At 39.0% G+C, this 22,153-nt stretch overlaps 1 protein-coding gene across 1 annotated transcript in view; it reads left to right on the top strand.

Annotated features, from left to right (window-relative positions):
- The first annotated feature begins 252 nt into the window (after positions 1 to 252).
- The window catches only part of WDR64 (WD repeat domain 64), a 124,563-nt gene continuing 102,662 nt past the window's right edge, over positions 253 to 22,153 (top strand). The window contains exons 1-2 of the mRNA XM_052653988.1: positions 253 to 397; positions 3,111 to 3,241. Coding sequence (XP_052509948.1) covers positions 253 to 397; positions 3,111 to 3,241 — 276 coding nt within the window. The remainder of the gene's footprint in view (positions 398 to 3,110; positions 3,242 to 22,153) is intronic.

The raw sequence follows: 22,153 nt of genomic DNA, 5'->3' as shown, positions 1-22,153 counted from the left end.
CCATATGAAGGGCACTGGTAACATTATGAGGTCAGGAGTTTACTGGTGTTTGCCTATACGAAATGCATTAGACCTAAGTCAGTGTTTTCCCTGCTATACTCCTATCCACAGTATGGGATGTTAAGATCAAAGGAATGAGACCTAGGGCAAAAATTGAGGCAGCAGGGAGGCATTGCAACAGCTGGAAGGTTTTCCAAGTTGGCAAATTTACACTGTTATTTCTGGACAAAATAAAAGATTCCCTGTGTCCTTATGGATATCAGGGAGGAAAAACATATCAACACTGCACTGCAGGTTAGCAGTTTCAGGACAGCCTTGAGAGGGTTTGAAAGATTGGTTGAACATGTAGCAGCGCAGAAAAGAGATGAAAGAGCCGGCGTGTTTGCCCAAAAAGAAGGTAAGATCAGTGAACATGGGGCAGTCCAGTTTGATCTGTTGATTAGAACTGGGAATACTGTCAAACAGGAAGATGATAGAATTTAATAATTTACAAATTACTTTAATATAATTTAATTACTTCTTGTAACAGGGAGAGGCAACATAGCTGAATAGCAAAGACGTTGAATGGGAGGGTGGTGTACAGTTCCTCATCTGACTCTGTCCTTGAATAGCTAAGTGGACTTGAGGAAGCTCTTTTCATTTCTCTGAATGTTCAGTTCAGTTGCTCAGTCATGTCTGACTCTTTGTGACCCCGTGAATTGCAGCATGCCAAGCCTCCCTGTCCATCACCAACTCCCAGATTTCACTCAAACTCATGTCCATTAGGCCAGTAATGCCATCCAGCCATCTCATCCTCGGTCGTCCCCTTCTCCTCCTGCCCCCAATCCCTCCCAGCATCAGAGTCTTTTCCAGTGAGTCAACTCTTCACATGAGGTGGCCAAAGATTGGAGTTTCAGCCTCAGAATCAGTCCTTCCAATGAACACCCAGGACTGGTCTCCTTTAGGATGGACTGGTTGGATCTCCTTGCAGTCTAAGGGACTCTCAAGAGTCTTCTCCAACACCACAGTTCAAAAGCATCAATTCTTCAACGCTCAGCTTTCTTTATAGTCCAACTCTCACATCCATACATGACCGCTGGAAAAATCATAGCCTTGACTAGACAGACCTTTGTTGGCAAAGTAATGTCTCTGCTTTTGAATATGCTCTCTAGGTTGGTAACTTTACTTCCAAGGAGTAAGCATCTTTTAATTTCATGGCTGCAATCACCATCTGCAGTGATTTTGGAGCCCCCCAAAATAAAGTCTGACACTGTTTCCACTGTTTCCCCATCTATTTCCTATGAAGTGATAGGACTGGATGCCATGATCATCATTTTCTGAATGTTGAGCTTTAAGCCAACTTTTTCACTCTCCTCTTTCACTTTCATCAAGAGGCTCTTTAGTTCTTCTTCACTTTCTGCCGTAAAGGTGGTGTCATCTGCATATCTAAGGTTACTGATATTTTCCCAGCAATCTTGAATCTAACTTGCACTTCATCCAGCCCAGTGTTTCTTATGATGTACTCTGCACAGAAGTTAAATAAGCAGGTGACAATATACAGCCTTGACATACTCCTTTTCCTATTTGGAACCAGTCTGTTGTTCTATGTCCAGTTCTAACTGTTGCTTCCTGACCTGCATACAGTTAGAGTCCAGATTTTTTTTTTTTTACCTTCTCTAGCACCCACTCCAGTACTCTTGCCTGGAGAATCCCAGGAATGGGGGAGCCTGGTTGGCTTCCATCTATGGGATCGCACAGAGTCGGACACAACTGAAGCGACTTAGCAGCAGCAGCAGCAGCATGTGGCAAGTTAGTGATAAAAATTCAGGAAAAGTCAGATGTTATCCAAGACTTTAGGGAATTTGACATTAGTAGAAATTATTTCAAGGAGAGATATGTCAGAAGAGATAGTGAAAAACAGATTGGAGCCTTTCAACAATTACAGAACGACCGCAAATGTTAAAGAGAAAGAGGGAAGTTACACAAATAATGACAATAGATACGAAGAACATTATTGAATAAGTTCTGCATGTAAAGGATTGGGATAAACTGTGAAAGATGCATTACAAGGGTGTAGGGGCAGGAGAATTCTGGCTCTTCAAGGAACCTGCAGGTAGGTTGTTACCACACCACTTCCAGTAACAGTCTCTTTGCTGAGACCTAAGAAGAGTAAGGGGCAAGTGAGGGCTCAGGATCTGTGGGAGTTCTACTGAAAGGTGGTATGGAGACCTGTCTTTCAGGTGTTGAATGAATTCACCTTTCTTTCTCTTAACATGTATCAGAACTTTATTACGAGCTGAACTCTCTCATCACATACTCCTGTTCCCATTCTTCTTTCTTTCACAGGAGCTCCCCCCACCCCCAGTAAGTTTCTTGCAATTCTGCATCTGTCTTGGGCTCTGCTTCTTAGAGAATCCAAAATGAAACACCCTCACTTTACATCATATATAAAAATATGCTGAGATGAACTAATGACATAATGAAAAAAATAATATAACTTTGGTGAGAAAAAAAAACCAAAACAAAACCAAAGAAGACATGCTCTTTGCTCACTTTTATCATCTACCCAATATTAGTTTGAGGAAATACTCCTATTAGTAAAACTTATTCCTAATAGGAAAGAAGTAATTCACTTCCTGACCTTTGTATTCCTGAACAAGACTTCTAAAATAATTGAAATAAAGTCTATGGGGGAGATACTAAACACCAAAGTAAATTATTTCTTTCTGACTATGTAATATTCTAGCCAAGAGCTTAGTTATGTTCCCATGGAAATATCTTTAAACTTTAGAAGTTTTTATAGGTTGAAATAAGGAAATAGATTGGGCTTCCCAGGTGGCTCAGTGGTAAAGAATCCACCTGCTAGTGCAGGAGACATGGGTTCAATCCTGGGTTGGGAAGATCCCCTGGAGGAGGGTGTGGCAACGCACTCCAGTATTCTTGCCTGGAGAATCCCCATGGACAGAGGAGCCTGGTGGGCTACAACCCATGGGATCACAAAGAGTCAGATATGACTGAGCAACTAAACCATCACCACCAGGAAATAAATTAGAAAATAGAAAAAGCAACTAAAAATGCAGTATAGTCCTTTGAATTTTCTGACAAAGTTCTTGTTCTTTGTTACAATGCAGACACAGTTGATTATGACAAGTTTTACAAGATGGTACAGGAACTCTTTGGTCCAGAAGTTAAGAGTCAAGATGTGAAATGCTTTTATAGGAAGCTCTGCAACAACCCAGATGCATCTATAGACTGGTGTGAGGTATCCACTTTTCTTGTTTATAATATGAAATCCTGGTATTACTTTCCCTTGTTTAGCAAAAAAAAAAGTGTTAACCCCGTAAGGGTTAACCACAGTGTGCCTGTGGCACGTTTCAATGCCTATATCCATTGAAGGCAAGGCACTGCCCATAATTAAAAGTGAGTAAGGCAGACAGGTGGGCTGCAGTCCACGGGGTCACTAAGAGTCGGACACGACTGAGCGTCTTCACTTTCACTTTTCACTTTCATGCATTGGAGAAGGAAATGGCAACCCACTCCAGTATTCTTGCCTGGAGAATCCCAGGGACCGGGGAGCCTGGTGGGCTGCCGTCCGTGGGGTCACACAGAGTCAGACACGACTGAAGCAACTTAGCAGCAGCAGCAGCAGAAGGCAGACAGAGTAAGGTTTTCATTACATTCTAAATGAGATATTCTTTTTCAGTAGTGTCAATGTATATAAATTTCAGTATATCCATATTTCTAAGAGAAGAATGAGGTTGACCAGCTCTTATGTTTCCCGAGACATTTTCTTATCAATCCAGTATTGACTCCTTAGATATCATTCTGTGTTATTGGAAGAATAAATGTGAAGAAGCATATTTGATTGCAAAGTAATCTGTGAACTATGGAAAAAGAGAGGGGAAATTCTTCACTCCTCATTTAAAACTCACAGAAGACTGCATTCTATTGATTTGTTTATAAATCTAAAAGGATTTGAGGTAACTTAGAATTGAAAAAATTGCACACAGAGTCATCAAAATGATCTCTTAAATTATTTGGCTGTCTCTGAAAAATCAGTAGATAAAGTAGAGAAACAAATAGCAAGGATTTAATGGATTTGACTATCACATTTAAGGAACTAGTAAATATGTATATATAGAATTTTGCATCAAAAATTTAGAAGAGATATATCTTTTCAATTATATATGGGGCCATCACAAAATTGACTATGTGGAAAGCTAAAAGTAATATTTCAATTGATTCCAATTTGATAAAATTAGAAACCAATAGTAGATGATAGCTCAGATCCTCAAAGTCAAACAAATAAATTCATCAATTAATTTTGGGGAAAAAATTGCAAACAAAAAAGTATTTCTATTAAGACTTTAAAGAACACAAAATTCCTGAACTGAAACCGAGAAAGAGCCTGCAGGACCTTCCCAGAAGGTCTGGGACAATATAGACTGCTCTGTGTCCCCGCTTGTTGTTGATTGGGAAAAGCAGCCTTAGAAATATACCATGAATCCCTAGGCTCTCCATGTAGAGCAAAGGACAGGCCCTAGCAGTTAACGTTTGGGGAAGTAAAGAATGAAGAAACGAAGACAGGAGAGTCAGGCAGGAGAGTTCCTATAACTTGAGCAGTTATGGCTATAGCTTAAGGAGTTAAACATAACAAATCTATCACAAAGACCCCAGATTCTGTTTTAAAGACATAACCCTAAGTATGAAACATGTACCTAACTTTTGCAGATATTAAAACACCCACCAGGTTGACTGCAACTTTAACCAGAAGTTTGCTGTATCAGTATGCCCCTGGCATGCAGCCCCCAGACTAGTTAGAACCAGAAACCTGAAAATGGAGATTCCAACACATCAGCTAATCAGGGAATTTGAGCTCAAGCTGATTTTGATTGTGAGCACAAGCTGATCACATACCCTGATTCTCTGCATCTGACTTATTTCACTTAGCATAATACTCTCAAGGTCCAGCATGTTAATGCAAACAGCAGGATTTCCTTTGATCTAACCTAACAACTCAAACTCATGTTCATCAAATCAGTGATGCCATCGAACCATTTCATCCTCTGTCATCCCCTTCTCCTCCTGCCTGCAATCTTTCCCAGCATCAGGGTCTTTTCTAAGGAGTCAGTTCATTGCATCAGGTGACCAAAATATTGGAGCTTCAGCTTCAGCATCAGTCATTCCAATGAATATTCAGGACTGATTTTCTTTAGGATTGACTGGTGCTCAGCTTTCTTTATGGTCCAACTCTTGCATCCAAAAATGATCACTGGATATATTGGGTAGGCCAAAAACCTCCTTTGGCCTTTAATATAAAAATAAAAGACACATTTTTCATTTTTCACCAAGAACCTTATTGAACAATGTATTCAATGCTTTGTTCCACTGCCTTCAGCAATTTTTCAGGCAACTTCATAATTCTGTCTTCCCAAAACTTCTCACCTTTTTGAGCAAAGAACTGTTCCAGGTGCCTTTTTCAGTCTTCACGGGAATTGAAACCTTTTCCATTAAGAGAATTTTGTGAAGACTGAAATATATGGACATCTGAAGGTGCAGTTTTTGGTGAATATGGTGGATGAATCAGAACTACCCAGCCAAGCTGTAACAGTTTTTGCCTGGTCATCAAAGAAACGAGGTCTTGTATTATCCTGATAGAAGATTATGCACTTTTTGTTGACTAATTCCTGACACTTTCCATTGAGTGCTGCTTTCAGTTGGTCTAAGTGTAAGTGGTACTTGTTGGAATTAATCCTTTGGTTTTCTGGAAGGAGCTCATAATAGAGGAGTTCCTTCCAGTCTCACCATGTACACTACATCACCTTCTTTGGATGAGGACCGGCCTTTGGTGTGGTTGGTGTCATTTCACTTGCCCCATGATGTTTTATATTCCTTATTATTATACAGTGTCCACTTTCCATTGCCTGTCATAATTTTTTTTTCAAAAAATGGAAAGTTTTCATCACATTTCAGTAGAGAATTGCATGCAGAAATATGGTCAAGAAGGTTTTGTTCATTTAACTTATGTGGAACCCAAACATCAAAGTGATTAACATAACCAGGCTGGTGCCAGTGACTTTCAAGGCTTGATTTGGATGTTTTGAGTATATTGGCTATCTCCTGCGTGGTATAACATTGATTGTTCTCAGTGAGTGTCTTAATTGGATTTCCATCAACCACTCTACCTGACCACAAGGTACTGTCTAGTGTGAAACCTCCAGCATGAAACTTCGTAAACCACTTTCGACATGTTTCATCAGTCACAGCACCTTCTCCATACAGAGGACAAACATTTTGCCCTTTTTTTCTTTTTGCATTGCAGCTATGTTTTAACATTCCTTGAAATAATGAAGCATAATATGCCAAAATGTTGCTTTTTTTCTTTATTCAATATTAAAAATGGCTACATAAAAATTCACCAATTTGATGTTTAAAAAAAAATGCATGCTGATATGACAGCTGTGACAAACTAATAAAATTGGCTTTTATTTTTTTACATTTTGAAAAAATCCAATTTATCACAGCCAGGTTCTCAAGGTTCATTGCACACTTAAAACTGCGTTGAATGCATTTTGTATATTCAGTTCAGTTCAGTCATTCAGTCGTGTCCGACTCTTTGCGACCCCATGAATCGCAGCACACCAGGCCTCCTTGTCCATCACCAACTCCCGGAGTTCACTCAGACTCACATCCATTGAATCGGTGATGCCATCCAGCCATCTCATCCTCTGTTGTCCCCTTCTCCTCCTGCCCCAATCCCTCCCAGCATCCGGGTCTTTCAAATGAGTCAACCCTTCGCATGAGGTGGCCAAAGTATTGGAGATTTAGCTTTAGCATCAGTCTTCCAATGGACACCCAGGACTGATCTCCTTTAGGATGGACTGGATGGATCTCCTTGCAGTCCAAGGGACTCACAAGAGTCTTCTCCAACACCACAAAAGCATCAGTTCTTTGGTGCTCAGCTTTCTTCACAGTCCAACTCTCACATCCAAACATGACCACTGGAAAAATCATAGCCTTGACTAGATGGACCTTTGTTGGCAAAGTAATGTGTCTGCTTTTCAATATACTATTTAGGTTGGTCATAACTTTCCTTCCAAGGAGTAAGCGTCTTTTAATTCCATGGCTGCAATCACCATCTGCAGTGATTTTGGAGCCCCCAAAAATAAAGTCTGACACTGTTTCCACTGTTTCCCCATTTATTTCCCATGAAGTGATGGGACCAGATGCTGTGATCTTAGTTTTCTGAATGTTGAGCTTTAAGCCAACTGTTTCACTCTCTTCTTTCACTTTCATCAAGAGGTTTTTTAGTTCCTCTTCACTTTCTGCCATAAGGGTGGTGCCATCTGCAAATCTGAGGTTACTGATATTTCTCCCAGCAATCTTGATTCCAGCTTGTGCCTCTTCATTTCAAAGCAGTCTAGCTAACAAACTTCTTTAACTCTCCTGAACACTTTGTTGGATTTTACCACCTTATTTTTTCCTATTAGGGTAAAACTACTCCGTGTATAATTAACCGGTGTCTGCATAAAGCTCCCTCCAGCTCTATTTCAAAACATGGAAATGAGTATTTGGTAAAACTTATTTCAGCTTCCACATGAGACAAAAGTCTATATTCCAGCTGTAACAGACTGAGACTAGCTGATTACCAAATAAAACTCTTTTTGAAATTAAATATAACCATGATTAAAAAACCCCTTCATATGATAGAGTTATCATGATGTAATATCATGATTAATAACATTACCCCCATAAATTTGATTTTTGTCATTTCTTGCTTTCTGAAGGGTTCTTGCCAAAGCCTTTGACTGTGTGGATCACAATAGACTGTGGAAAATTCTGAAAGAGATGGGAATACCAGACAACCTGACCTGCCTCTTGAGAAACCTATATGCAGGTCAGGAAGCAACAGTTAGAAGTGGACATGGAACAACAGACTGGTTCCAAATAGGAAAAGGAGTAGGTCAAGATTGTATATTGTCACCCTGCTTATTTAACTTATCTGCAGAGTACATCATGAGAAACGCTGGACTGGAAGAAACACAAGCTGGAATCAAGATTGCCAGGAGAAATATCAATAACCTCAAATATGCAGATGATACCACCTTTATGGCAAAAAGTGAAGAGGAACTAAAGAGCCTCTTGATGAAGGTGAAAGAGTAGAGTGAAAAAGTTGGCTTAAAGCTCAACATTCAGAAAACTAAGATTATGGCATCTGGTCCTATCACTTCATGGGAAATAGATGGGGAAACAGTGGAAACAGTGTCAGACTTTATTTTTGGGGGCTCCAAAATCACTGCAGATGGTGATTGCAGCCATGAAATTAAAAGATGCTTACTCCTTGGAAGGAAAGTTGTGACCAACCTAGATAGCATATTGAAAAGCAGACACATTACTTTGCCAACAAAGGTCCATCTAGTCAAGGCTATGATTTTTCCAGTGGTCATGTTTGGATGTGAGAGTTGGTCTGTGAAGAAAGCTGAGCACTGAATAATTGATGCTTTTGATCTGTGGTGTTAGAGAAGAGTCTTGAGAGTCCCTTGGACTGCAAGGAGATCCAATCAGTCCATTCTAAAGGAGATCAGTCCTGGGTGTTCTTTGGAAGGAATGATGCTAAAGCTGAAACTCCAATAATTTGGCCACCTCATTGCAAACAGTTGACTCATTGGAAAGGACTCTGATGCTGGGAAGGATTGGGGTCAGGAGAAGGGGACAACAGAGGATGAGATGACAGGATGGCATTACCAACTCGATGGACATGAGTTTGAGTGAACTCTGGGAGTTGGTGATGGACAGGGAGGCCTGGTGTGCTGTCATTCATGGGGTCAGAAAGAGTCAGACATGACTGAGAGACTGAACTGAACTGAACTGAATTGAAGGGCTCAGGGTACTACAACCAAACTGACAAAACTTAGGAGAAAAGGAAGTGAGAATTTTTTTAAATTGCAGCAAACAAAATATCTGTAAACTAATAATTAAGAATACTTAATGTCATAGATTTTAGAAATGGAGATTTAAATTATGAATGAGAGAGAATACATTACTTGTGTGGAGACATAAGTAACTTTTTTTTGTTTCTGGGCTGTGTGATACCAACTTTAATAGTTACTTTTATTAGAGCCATACAAACAGGTGTTAGTTACAAAATTAAAATAAAATGAGTCAAAGAGAAGATGTTAAATGGATACTTCCCTTTGAGACCAAATATGAGGAATGTACACTGCTGATTATTAACAACATTTATGTCTATGTTGGACACACCTTCTCTTCATTTAATTTTCATCATCTTGCCTGAAAGCACAATCATGGAAATAAGGGAGCCATTAATTTTTCCCTTGTCCCACAGCTAAGCAGTCAACAAAACTCAAGGACTAGAGCAAAATCCGTCTTCTCTTCTCGACACTGCTGCCTCAGCTGTAGTTCAAGCCATCACCCTTTCATCTGAACCTTCAAAATGACATCTAAATTTGTCTTTCTGTCTGCACTCCTGCTGTAAATCTCATTCATACCACTGTGATTATCCTAAATTCTCAGCCTAACTAAAGCTTTCATTGGTTCCTCACCTTTGATAGAGTCAATTTCAAGCTCTTTACTTGGCTTCGGAGACTCGTCATGAGCTGGTCCAGCCTCCAGGCTTACCATGTCCTCTTTCAAGTACAGCACTGCTGTGAAGGACTTGCAATCGTGGATATACTTTGGGAGACCATAAATTCTTTGAGGACAAAATTCATATTTTATCTATCTATTTTCCCAGTATAATTATTATTGCTAAACACTGTTTCACATCCCTAGTGTTTTTTGTTCTCATTTTTTTTAGTTTATTTTTTTTAATGGAAGGATCATTGCTTTACAGAATTGTGTTGTTTTCTGTCAAACCTCAACATGAATCAGTCATAGGTATACATAAATCCCCTCCCTCTTCAACCTCCTTCCCATCTCCCTCCCCATCCCACCCCTCTAAGTTGATACAGAGCCCCTGTCTGAGTTTCCTGAGACATACAGAAAATTCCCACTGGCTATTTATTTTACATATGGTAGTGTAAGTTTCCATGTTACTCTATCCATACATCTCACCCTCTCCTCCTGCCAGGGTCTAGCCCCAGTGGATCCAGGGTAATTCGAAGGTGGGGACGGAATTGGCGTCCTAGGAAAAAACTTATTTAATTACAGATATATAGAGAGATTAGAAACGGATAGTGTAGTAGGAAATTTAGTGGAGAAACAGAGGCTGAATAACTTGGTTTACATGGAATACCAATAACCACCTACATAGGCCACAGGTGTCTTTCCGTTCTCCTGAAGGAGAGGAGGCACTGAGGCCTCCCCGGTCCGATCTTAGAAGCCCAGGCAAAATTAGCAGGCTTGGTGAGTACCCACATTCCAGATGGGAATTCAGCCAGAAAAACGGGGAGCAAGAAAGTAACGACATGGGGGAATCAGTCTTTCCAGAAACTGATCCCATTTCTTTATTTTTAAGTTTGCTTAGATACCTTTTGTTATACATAGGGATGAATACAGAGTCACGCGGGGGTCAGCAGTCCTGACCTTTATCAAAATCAGGTGCTTCATATAAATGTATTAAAAAAAGGTCTTAGGGGTTTTACATCATGTTCTGGCCTGAGGCCTGCTGACATTTTATGACCCTTTCTTTCTGATAACCAAAAACCTTATTTTTTCCAAGGGTGTTTTTTCTTAAACCAGATGCCACGCTCTGAAGGTACCAGATAAAGTTGCATTCGTATAGGGTGAGGTTGTAGGGGGTTACAACTAAGAAAGGAATTTATTTAACCTAAAGTTAACATGATTAATCTTAAAGGTTAATGCTTATTTCCCCTATATGCTTGTTATATTCATTATAAGGGCAGGGAATATGGAGATTTAGCAGCAAACACCAACCCAACAAATGAAAACCCTTCGCCAATGTTCCCCTTAAGATCTATTTAGTCTTAAGATAGTGATAAAGTTACGTTTTTACATAGCAAGGACACAGTGATTTATAACAAAGTACAGTGATCTATAACAAAAGAGAAAATTCATTAACTCAAAAAGTCTAGTATTGCTAACATAAAAAACTACTATATTTCTTTTTCTATTTTCCAAATACATTGATTAGTATATTCCCAGGTGCCTAAGGATATGGAGGCCTGACAATCATTGACTCAACAATGAGAATAGCCCTATGCTAATTAAGATTTTCAAAATACTTTAAACTCTCTGTGCTGTTTATGGTTGAGAGGCAGTAAACAATCATGTGCTAGTGGCAGGAGTATGGATAATCCTGTCACACAAGCTAGTCTGCCAGCAGAGAGGTTTGACCTGAGACACCCTTGTCACACCCAGTAATTTTTATTGACTTGGAGATGTAAATTAACTCCTTCTCTGAGAGAGGTAATGGGGGTCAGCCCCCCGTAAAGTCAGAGGTATAGGTGAGAGCATAAAACAGTAAAGTAGGCAGACCCTGGTTTTGGGGGTAGATGCTTGGGAACAGGGGGTTTCCTGAGGCTTGATCACGCCTTTGCATATGCCGAAGCCTCCTTCCTCATGACCTTTGCCACGGGCGGAGTTGCTCACACTGGCTCCTGGCATCCTCCCTTCTCTCCATGTCCATAAGTCTGTTCTTTATGTCTGTTTTTCTGTTGCTGCCCTGCAAATAAATTCTTCAGTACCATCTTTCTAGATTCTGTATATATGCCTTAGTATACAATATTTATCTTTCTCTTTCTGACTTACTTCAGTCTGTATAATAGGCTTTAGGTTCATCAACGTGTTAGAACTGACTCAAATGTGTTCCTTTTCATCGTTGAGTAATAGTCCATTGTGTGTATGTACAACAACTTCTTTATCCATTCATCTATCGATGGACATCTAGGTTGCTTCCATGTTCTGGCTACTGTAAATAGTGCTGCAATGAACAGTGGGATACATGTGTCTTTTTCAATTTGGTTTCCTCAGGGTATATGCCTAGGAGTGGGATTCCTGGGTCAATGGTGGTTTTATTCCTAGTTTTTAAAGGAATCTCCATACTGTCTTCCGTAGTGGCTGTAACAATTTACATTCCCAACAACTATGCAAAAGTGGTCCCTTTTCTCCACACCCTCTCTAGTGTTTATTGTTTGTAGACTTTTTGATGATGGCCATTGTGACTGGTGTGAGGTGATAATCTCATTGTAGTTTTGATTTGCATTTCTCTAATAATGAGCAATGTTGAGCATCTTTTCATGGGTTTGTTAGCCATCTGTATGTCTTCTTTGGAGAAATGTCTGTTTACATCTTTTCCCCACTTTTTGATTGGGTTGTTTGTTTTTCTGGCATTGAGTTGTATGAGCTGCTTGTATATTTTGGAAGTTAATCCTTTGTCAGTTGTTTTGTTTGCTATTATTTTCTCCCATTTGAAGAGTTGTCTTTTCACCTTGCTTATAGTTTCTTTTGCTTTGCAAAAGCCTTTAAGTTTAATCAGGTCCCACTTGTTTACTTTTGTTTGTTTGTTTGTTTTCTACCATTACTCTAGGAGGAGGGTCATAGAGGACCTTGCTTTGATTTATGTCATCGAGTGTTCTGCCTAAGTTTTCCACTAAGAGTTTTAGTGGAAGTTTCTGGTCCTACATTTAGGTCCTTAATCCATCTTGAGTTTATCATTGTGTATGGTGTTGGGAAGTGTTCTAATTTCATTGTTTTACATGTAGCTGTCCAGTTTTCCCAGAACCATTTATTGAAGAGGCTGCCTTTGCCCCATTGTATATTCTTGCCTTCTTTGTAAAAAATGAGGTACCTATAGTTGCATGGGTTTATTTCTTGCCTTTCTATCTTGTTCCATTGGTCTATATTTCTGGTTTTGTGCCAGTACCATACTGTCTTTATGATGGTAGCTTTGCAGTATAATCTGAAGTCAGGAAGGTTGATTCCTCCAGCTCCATTCTTCTTTCTCAAGACTGCTTTGGCTATTAAGGGTCTTTTGTGTTTCCATACAAGTTGTGAAATTTTTTGTTTTAGTTCTGTGAAAAATGCCTTTGGTAATTTCATAGGGATCATATTGAATATGTAGATTGCATTTGGTAGTATAGTCATTTTCACAATATTGATTCTTTCTACCCAGGAACATGGATATCTGTCCATCTGTTTATGTTGTCTTTGATTTCTTTCATCAGTGTCTTACAATTTTCTGTGTACAGTTCTCTTGTCTCCTTAGGTAAATTTATTCCTAGATATTTAATTCTTTTTGTTGCAATTGTGAATGGAATTGATTCCTTAATTTCTCTTTCTGATTTTTTGTTGTTAGTATATAGAAATGCAAGTGATTTCAATGTATTGACTTTGTATCCTGCAACTTTGCTAAATTCACTGATTAGCTCTAGTAATTTTCTGATACTATCTTTAGCATTTTCTATGTACAATATCATGTCACCTGCAAATAGTGAGAGCTTTACTTTTTTTCTGATCTGGATTCCTTTTATTTTCTTTTCTTCTCTGACTGCTGGATCTAGGATTTCCAGAACTATATTGAATAAGAGTGGTGAAAGTGGACACCCTTGTCTTGTTCCTGATCTTAGGGGGAATGCTCTCAGTTTTTCACCATTGAGAATAATATTTGCTGTAGGCTTATTGTATATGGTCTTTACTATGTTGAGGTAGGTTCCTTTTTTGAAGAGTTTTAATCTTAAATGGGTGCTGAATTTTGTCAAAGGCTTTTTCTGAATCTATTCAGATTGTCACATGGTTTTTATCTTTCAATTTGTTAATACGGTGTATCACATTGATTGATTTGCATATATTGAAGAATCTTTGCATCCCTGGAATAAACCCAACTTGATCATGGTGTACGAGCTTTTTGATTTGTTGCTGAATCCCGTTTGCTAAAATTTTGTTGAGAATTTTTGCATCTATGTTCATCAGTGATATTGGCCTGTAGTTTTCTTTTTGTGTGTTGTCTTTGTCTGGTTTTGTATTAGGGTGATGGTGGCCTCATAGAATGAGTTTGGAAGTGTTCCTCCCTCTGCAATTTTTTGAAAGAGTTTTAGAAGGATGGGCATTAGGTCTTCTCTAAATGTTTGATAGAATTCTCCTGTGAAGCCATCTGATCCTGGGCTTTTGTTTTTGGGGAGATTTTTGATCACAGCTTCCATTTCAGTGCTTGTAATTGGGTTGTTCATAATTTCTATTTCTTCCTGGTTCAGTCGTGGAAGATTGAACTTTTTTAAGAATCTGTCCATTTCTTCCAGTTTATCCATTTTATTGCCATATAGTTGTTCCTAATAGTCTCTTATAATCCTTTGTATTTCTGCATTGTCTGTTGTAACCTCTCCCTTTCCATTTCCAATTTTGTTGATTTGATTCTTCTCTCTTTTTTTTCTTGATGAGTCCAGCTAAAGGCTTGTCAATTTTATTTATCTTCTCAAAGAACCAGATTTTACTTTTATTCATTTTTACTATTGTTTCTTTCATTCCTTTTTCAATTATTTCTTCTCAGATCTTTATGATTTCTTTCCTTCTACTAGTTTTGGTGTTTTGTTTTGTTTTTTTGTTGTTGTTCTTCTTTTTCCAGTTGTTTTAGATGTAAAGTTAGGTTGTCTATTCAATGTTTTTATTGTTTCTTGAGGTAGGATTGTATTGCTATAAACTTCCCTCTTAGAATTGCTGTTGCTGCATCCCTTAGGTTTTGAGTTGTATTTTCATTGTCGTTTGTTTCTAGAAATTTTTTTATTTCCCTTTTGATTTCTTCAGTAACCTGTTGGTTATTTAGAAATGTGCTGTTTAATCTCCATGTGTTTGAGTTTCTTACAGTTATTTTCTTGTAATTGATATCTAGTCTCATAGCATTGTGATCAGAGAAGATGCTTGATATGATTTCAATTTTCTTAAATTTCCTGAGGTTTGATTTGTGACCCAAGATGTGGTCTATCTTGGAGAATATTTCATGTGCACTTGAGAAGAAGGTGTATTCTTCTGCATTTGGATGGAATGTCCTGAAGATATCCATGAGATCCATCTCATCTAATTTATCATTTAAGACTTTTGTTTCCTTATTAATTTTCTGTTTTGATGATCTGTCCATTGGTGTGAAAGTGAAAGTGAAGTTGCTCAGTCATGTCTGACTCTCTGTGACCCCATGGACTGTAGCCTACCAGACTCCTCCATTCGTGGGATTTTCCAGGCAAGAATACTGGAGGGGGTTGCCATTGCCTTCTCCAGGAGATCTTCCCCACCCAGGAATTGAACCCAGGTCTCCAGCATTACAGGCAGATGCTTTACCATCTGAGCCACCATTGGTGTGAGTAGGGTGTTAAAGTCTCCTACTATTATTGTATTACTGTCAATTTCTCCTTTTATGTCTGTTAGTGTTTGTCTTATGTATTGAGGTGCCCCTATGTTGGGTGCATAGATATTTACAATCATTATGTCTTCCTCTTCGATTGATCCCTTGATCATTATGTAGTGTCCTTCCTTGCCAGGGTCCAGCCCCTGCAGGATCCAGGGGAACCTGAAGGAAAAATGGCGTTGGCGGATGATTTAGAGAGAGATAAGGAAAGAATATTGTAGATAAGAAAATAGAGGAGAGAAAGAGGCTGATATTTTTTTGGTTTACATAGAAAGCCAATAAAACTTCGAGACAAGAAGTTCGCCCTGTTCATAGAGGCCACAGGTGCCTTCCCGGTCTCCTGAGGGAGTGAAGACGCAGAACGGTCTTTTCGTTTAGGTCTTAGAAACCTGGGCAGATAAGTGAATGCAGGGAGCCACTATGTTCTAAGGGATCAGCCTGAAAAAGAAAGTAAGAGAAAAAAAAAAGAGAAAAAAGAAAAACACGGGGTGACCAAGCTTCTTCAAGCGAGGCCCATTGTTTTTATTTTTAAAAGGGTCTTTTATACCTTTACTTGTACATAGAGGGAAATGAAAGATGCAAAGTCATACAGAGTCAGCCCAAACATTATATCTGTTTTGTCTTTATCGAAACCAGGATTTTTCTGCAAACCTTTCCCATAAACAATATTGTGTACATTATCTTTTGTCCTTGGAGGCCTGTGAACATTTTATGACCCTCTTTTGACAAAGGCTTCTTAACCAGAAAACTTATTTTCCCTTCAAATGTTTTTTCTTATATTTCTAATCTATGTCAGCCTCAAAAAGTATTAAACAGAGTTACATTCTCACGAAGCAAAGGTGCAGTGAGTTACAAGAAAGAACCAATTAGCTCAAAAGTCTGATGTGGTTAATTTCAAGGCTACACTTGTTTTTCTTACTTTCCAACTATGTTAACTAATGCACTCCCAGGTGCACAGTGGATAAGAGATATGGGAACTTAGCAACAAGCATTGGCCAAATTATGAAATCCTACATTAACACTACTCTAATAACTTTTAACTCTTTGAAAGGCTCTATGTTTTAGGCTTTCCATGCCTCTCACAGTTGGGAGGATGTAAATAATCATACGTGTAGCTACAAGAGTCTGGATATATCTGCCAAGCAAGCTAAAATGCTAACAGAGGGGGTTTTGATTGGAAATATTCTTCTCATGTCCAGAAGACTTATTAGCTATAGCCCTAAGTTGATTTTCTCCAGAGAAAGTTGGTCAGGAATAGCCCCCTGTTAATGTCAGAGGAGTTGGTGAAAGTCATGAAATAGCAAAACAGACAGATTCTGGTTTGGGGGGTAGATGCTCGAGAAAGCCTAGGGAGCCCGTTGAGTTCTTAAGCCTTGCTTAACAGTTCTCTTCCACATGACCTTGTCATGGGTGGGATCTCCTGTGGTGGCTCCCGGCACTTCCTTATCTCTTATAATCTTCTTTATTTTAAGGTTGATTTTGTCTGACCTGAGGACTGCTACTCCAGGTTTCTTTTGCTTCCATTTGCATGGAATATATTTTTCCATCCTTTCACTTTCAGTCTATATGTGTCTTTAGGTCTGAAGTGGGTTTCTTGTAAACAGCATATCTATGGGTCTTGTTTTGTATCCATTCATCAAGACTGTGTCCTTTGGTTGAAGCATAACAAAATTGTTTTGAATGAAGGTAAAGAAAACTAAGTGCTACTAGAGCCATCTTACAAAAAATAAATAAAATACCATTTTGGCCAACATCCCCAAAAAAACATTTTGGCCACCCTCATTGTATTAGCAATGCCACAAAAAGGTACATTTTCTTTCTATAGGTTTTAGATACAAATGTACTTGGAAAAAATTGATGTTTATAGAGTAATGAAACTTTAAGACTCAACTAAAATGTCCTCTAGACCTGTGCTTTTAGTTTATAATGCAGGAAAGTAAATGTAAAGAGATCTAAAGAAATGTGACTGTCTTAAATTTATAAAGCCAGTCACTAGAAGATTCAAAAGAAGATACAATCTTCTTTTCCTGCAATAGTATGTTATTCTAAATTTCCAGTGAGCAATTCACAAACATGTTCCTTCTAGGAGCACATCCAGTTAACTCAAAGAAGAGCCATCCCAGCACGTAGACACCTGGGATGTCTATGACTGTGTTCCCCCAAAGTAAATTTAAATTGAGCTAATTTAAATCTTCCCAGGAGGCTCAGTAAAGAGTCTGCCTCCCAGGCAGTGACATGGGTTCACTTAACCCTCCCTGGGTCAGGAAGATCCCCTGGAGAAGGAAATGGCAAGCTATTCCCGTATTCTTGCCTGGAGAATCCCATAGACAGAGGAGCCTGGCTGACTACAGTCCATGGGATCACAAAAGAGTTGGACATGACTTAGCGACTAAGCAACAAAAATGCTGTAAACCTGAAACTATTTGTTAACTTCAAAAATGAAAAGAATGTTCCAGGATAGGTTAAAAAATGAGCTGCATACTGGTTTTTATTTTCCTTTATCTGCTTTTTATTTTCTCCAAATATTCTACATTGAACATGCATTCCTTAGGTAATCAGGAAAAAAAAAGTATAGTTAAAAAAGATGGATCACTTAATGCATGTAGCAAGCCCTTTAAATAAAATAATTAAAAGAAAATTAATACTCTAAAGCATCATCAATAGTCATAAAATTCTCTAAAATTTTCCACTGGTTACTAGACTGAAATTTAAACTTTTGAAAGAGAAATTTTGAGATTCTTGAGGCTATAGCCCATCACAAGAAAGGAGATGTTTTCTGTTCTTTAAAAACATTTCTTGTAAACATTTTTTTTCAAAGTGTAATAAGAGATAAAGACAGCTAAAGAGGGGTCTCTTTGAAAGGCCTTTATGTGGTATAATATCTAAAATTTTTTCTCAATAAATGTTAGTAATTTGGTGTTTTTAGTGTTCTTTGGAAATTGCTTATGGTAAGCATTGCAATATTGTGTCACTAAGCTTAAAAATAGCAAAATGCATCATTTTCATAAGAGCAGATGTCCTATAGGATGGAACCTATCATAGACTTGACTATAAACCACATATATGACAGATTGCATGGCTAATGTACTGACCAGGCAAGCAGCAAAGGTGCCCCAGTGGACAGTTTAGAACTTTCAAAGAGGATATTAACACAAATATTCATTCCTATTGTCATTTCTAATTATTATCTGAAAATTATCTCACATGACTATCTGAAGTTAAACAGCCTGCTAATATTGGTATTTGTGTTGTATTTTGCACAAATAGCTTATTGTATTGAATTGCATTTATAAAAGGAGGATGTGATAGGCAGAATGCTAAAGATGTCCCCCATGCCAACCACCGGCCCCAAGATTCTTGTCCTGTGGTCATCCAATAAAACATCAAAGTAATTTAGGTACTGCTGTGAAGGGACTTTGCAGATGCACTTACGATGACTAATTCAGTTTAGTTCAGTCTCTCAGTCCTGTCCCACTCTTTGAGACCCCATGAATCACAGCATGCTAGGCCTCCCTGTCCATCACCAACTCCTGGAGTTCACTCGAACTCATGTCCATTGAGTCAGTGATGCCATCCAGCCATCTCATCCTCGGTCATCCCCTTCTCCTCCTGCCTGCAATCCCTTCCAGCATCAGGGTCTTTTCCAGTGAGTCAATTATTTGCATGAGGTGGCCACAGTATTGGAGGTTCAGCTTTACATCAGTCCTTCCAATGAACACCCAGGAGTGATCTCCTTTAGGATGGACTGGTTGGATCTCCTTGCAGTCCAAGGGTCTCTCAAGAGTCTTCTCCAACACCAGAGTTCAAAAGCATCAATTCTTCGGCGCTCAGCTTTCTTCACAGTCCAACTCTCACTTCCAAACATGACTAATGGAAAAACCATAGCCCTGACTAGACAGAACTTTTTTGGCAAAGTAATGTCTCTGCTTTTCAATATGCTATCTAGGTTGGTCACAATTTTCCTTCCAAGGAGTAACCGTCTTTTAATTTCATGGCTGCAGTCACCATCTGCAGTGATTTTGGAGCCTAAAAAAAAAAAGTCTGACACTGTTTCCACTGTTTCCCCATCTATTTCCGATGAAGTGATGGGACCAGATGCCATGATCTTCGTTTTCTGAATGTTGAGCTTTAAACCAACTTTTTCACTCTCTTCTTCCACTTTCTTCAAGAGGCTCTTTAGTTCCTCTTCACTTTCTGCCATAAAGGTGGTGTCATCTGCATATCTGAGGTTATTGATATTTCTCCCGGCAATCTTGATTCCAGCTTGTACTTCTTCCAGCCCAGCATTTCTCATGATGTACTCTGCATATAGGTTAAATAATCAGGGTGACAATATACAGCCTTGATGTACTCCTTTTCCTATTTGGAACCAGTCTGTTGTTCCATGTCCACTTCTAACTGTTGCTTCCTGACCTGCATACAGGTTTCTCAAGGGGCAGATCAGGTGGTCTGGTATTCCCATCTCTTTCAGAATTTTCCACTGTTTATTGTGATGCACACAGTCAAAGGCTTTGGCATAGTCAATAAAGCAGAAATAGACTCTCTTGCTTTTTCCATGATCCAGCAGATGTTGGCAATTTGATCTCTGTTTCCTCTGCCTTTTCTAAATCCAGCTTGAACATCTGGAAGTTCATGGTTCACGTATTGCTGAAGCCTGGTTTGGAGAATTTTGAGCATTACTTTACTAGCGTGTGAGATGTGTGGTAGTTTGAGCATTCTTTTGTATTGCCTTTCTTTGGGATTGGAATGAAAACTGACCTTTCCCAGTTCTGTGGCCCCTGCTGAGTTTTCCAAATTTACTGGCATATTGAGTGCAGCACTTTCACAGCATCATCTTTCAGGATTTTAAAGAGCTCCACGGGAATTCCATCACCTCCACTAGCTTTGTTCACAGTGATGCTTCCTAAGGCCCACTTGACTTCACATTCCAGGATGTCTGGCTCTAGGTGAGTGATCACACCATCGTGATTATCTGGGTTGTGAAGCTCTTTTTTGCACAGTTCTTCTGTGTATTCTTGCCACCTCTTCTTAATATCTTCTGCTTCTGTTAGGTCCAGACCATTTCTGTCCTTTATCGAGCCCATCTTTGCATGAAATATTCCCTTGGTATCTCTAATTTTCTTGTAGAGATCTCTAGTCTTTCCCATTCTGTTGTTTTCCTCTATTTCTTTGCATTGCACTGAGGAAGGCTTTCTTATCTCTCCTTGCTATTCTTTGGAACTCTGCATTCAAATGGAAATATCTTTCCTTTCCTTCTTTGCTTTTCACTTCTCTTCTTTTCACAGCTATTTGTAAGGCCTCCCCAGACAGCCATTTTGCTTTTTTGCATTTCTTTACCATGAGGATGGTCTTGATCCCTGTCTCCAGTACAGCGTCACAAACTGCCATCCATAGTTCATTAGGCACTCTTGTCTATCAGATCTAGTCCCTTAAATCTATTTCTCACTTCCACTGTATAATCATAAGGGATTTGATTTAGGTCATAGCTGAATGGTCTAGTGGTTTTCCCTACTTTCGTCCATTTAAGTCTGAATTTGACAATAGGGAGTTCATGATCTGAGCCACAGTCAGCTCCTGGTCTTGTTTTTGCTGACTGTATAGAGCTTTTCCATCTTTGGCTGCAAAGAATATGATCAATTTGATTTCGGTGTTGACCATCTGGTGATGTCCATGTGTAGAGTCTTGTCTTGTGTTGTTGGAAGAGGGTGTTTGCTATGACCAGTGTGGTCTCTTGGCAAAATTCTATTAGCCTTTGCCCTGCTTCATTCTGTACTTCAAGGCCAAATTTGCCTGTTACTCCAGGTGTTTCTTGACTTCCTACTTTTGCATTCCAGTCCCCTATAATGAAAGGAACATCTTTTTTGGGTGTTAGTTCTAAAAGGTCTTGTAGGTCTTCATAGAACCGTTTAACTTCAGCTTCTTCAGCATTACTGGTTGGGGCATAGACTTGGATTACTTTGATATTGAATGATTTGCCTTGGAAACAAACAGAGATCATTCTGTCGTTTTTGAGATTGCATCCAAGTACTGCATTTTGGACTCTTTTGTTGACCATGATTGCTACTCCATTTCTTCTAAGGGATTCCTGCCCACAGTAGTAGATATAATAGTCATCTCAGTTAAATTCGCCCATTCCAGTCCATTTTAGTTCGTTGATTCCTAGAATGTCGATGTTCACTCTTGCCATCTCCTGCTTGACCACTTCCAATTTGCCTTGATTCATGGACCTGACATTCCAGGTTCCTATGCAATATTGCTAATGATGACTAATTAGTTACCTTAAAATAGACTATTCTGGATTATCTGGGTGGACACAATGTAATCACAGGAGTCATTAAAAAGGGAAGAAGAAGGTGGAAGAAGATTCTAAGTGTGAAGGATTTGAAGCACCATTGCTGGTGCTGAGATGTAGGGCCCCAAGTCGTAGGACTGAAAAGAGGCCTCTGAAAGGTAGGGGCAGCCCCACCTGACAGTTAGCAAGGACATAAGGACCTTGGGCCTTCCTTTCAGCATGCTCTCAATCCTTCAAAGGGAATTAGATGCTGCATGAATGTTTTGTACTCATGGAAAGTTAACAGCAATTTCTGAAAAGTAATAAATGTCTTAATCTTTTAATGAATATTGCTTTTTCTGATGGAAAGAAAAATGGAAAAATGCAAAAGAGTCTTTGATAATCTTTGTCTTCCCAAGGAATAAAACCTAACTGTAGGAAATTATTCAGGCAGTGGATAGATGTTGTGAGGTTTGGATGTGGGAGAATGTAAAGGAGGAAGTAGTTACCTTTGTGAAATAACTGATGGAAGGACATGTAAACACATAATGCTAAGCCATTATCTACATCAAAGTAAACAAACGTTATTA

This window comes from Budorcas taxicolor, chromosome 16, assembly GCF_023091745.1.
Source record: "Budorcas taxicolor isolate Tak-1 chromosome 16, Takin1.1, whole genome shotgun sequence".
Taxonomy (NCBI): domain Eukaryota; kingdom Metazoa; phylum Chordata; class Mammalia; order Artiodactyla; family Bovidae; genus Budorcas; species Budorcas taxicolor.
This window is presented reverse-complemented; position numbering and strand designations above follow the sequence as displayed.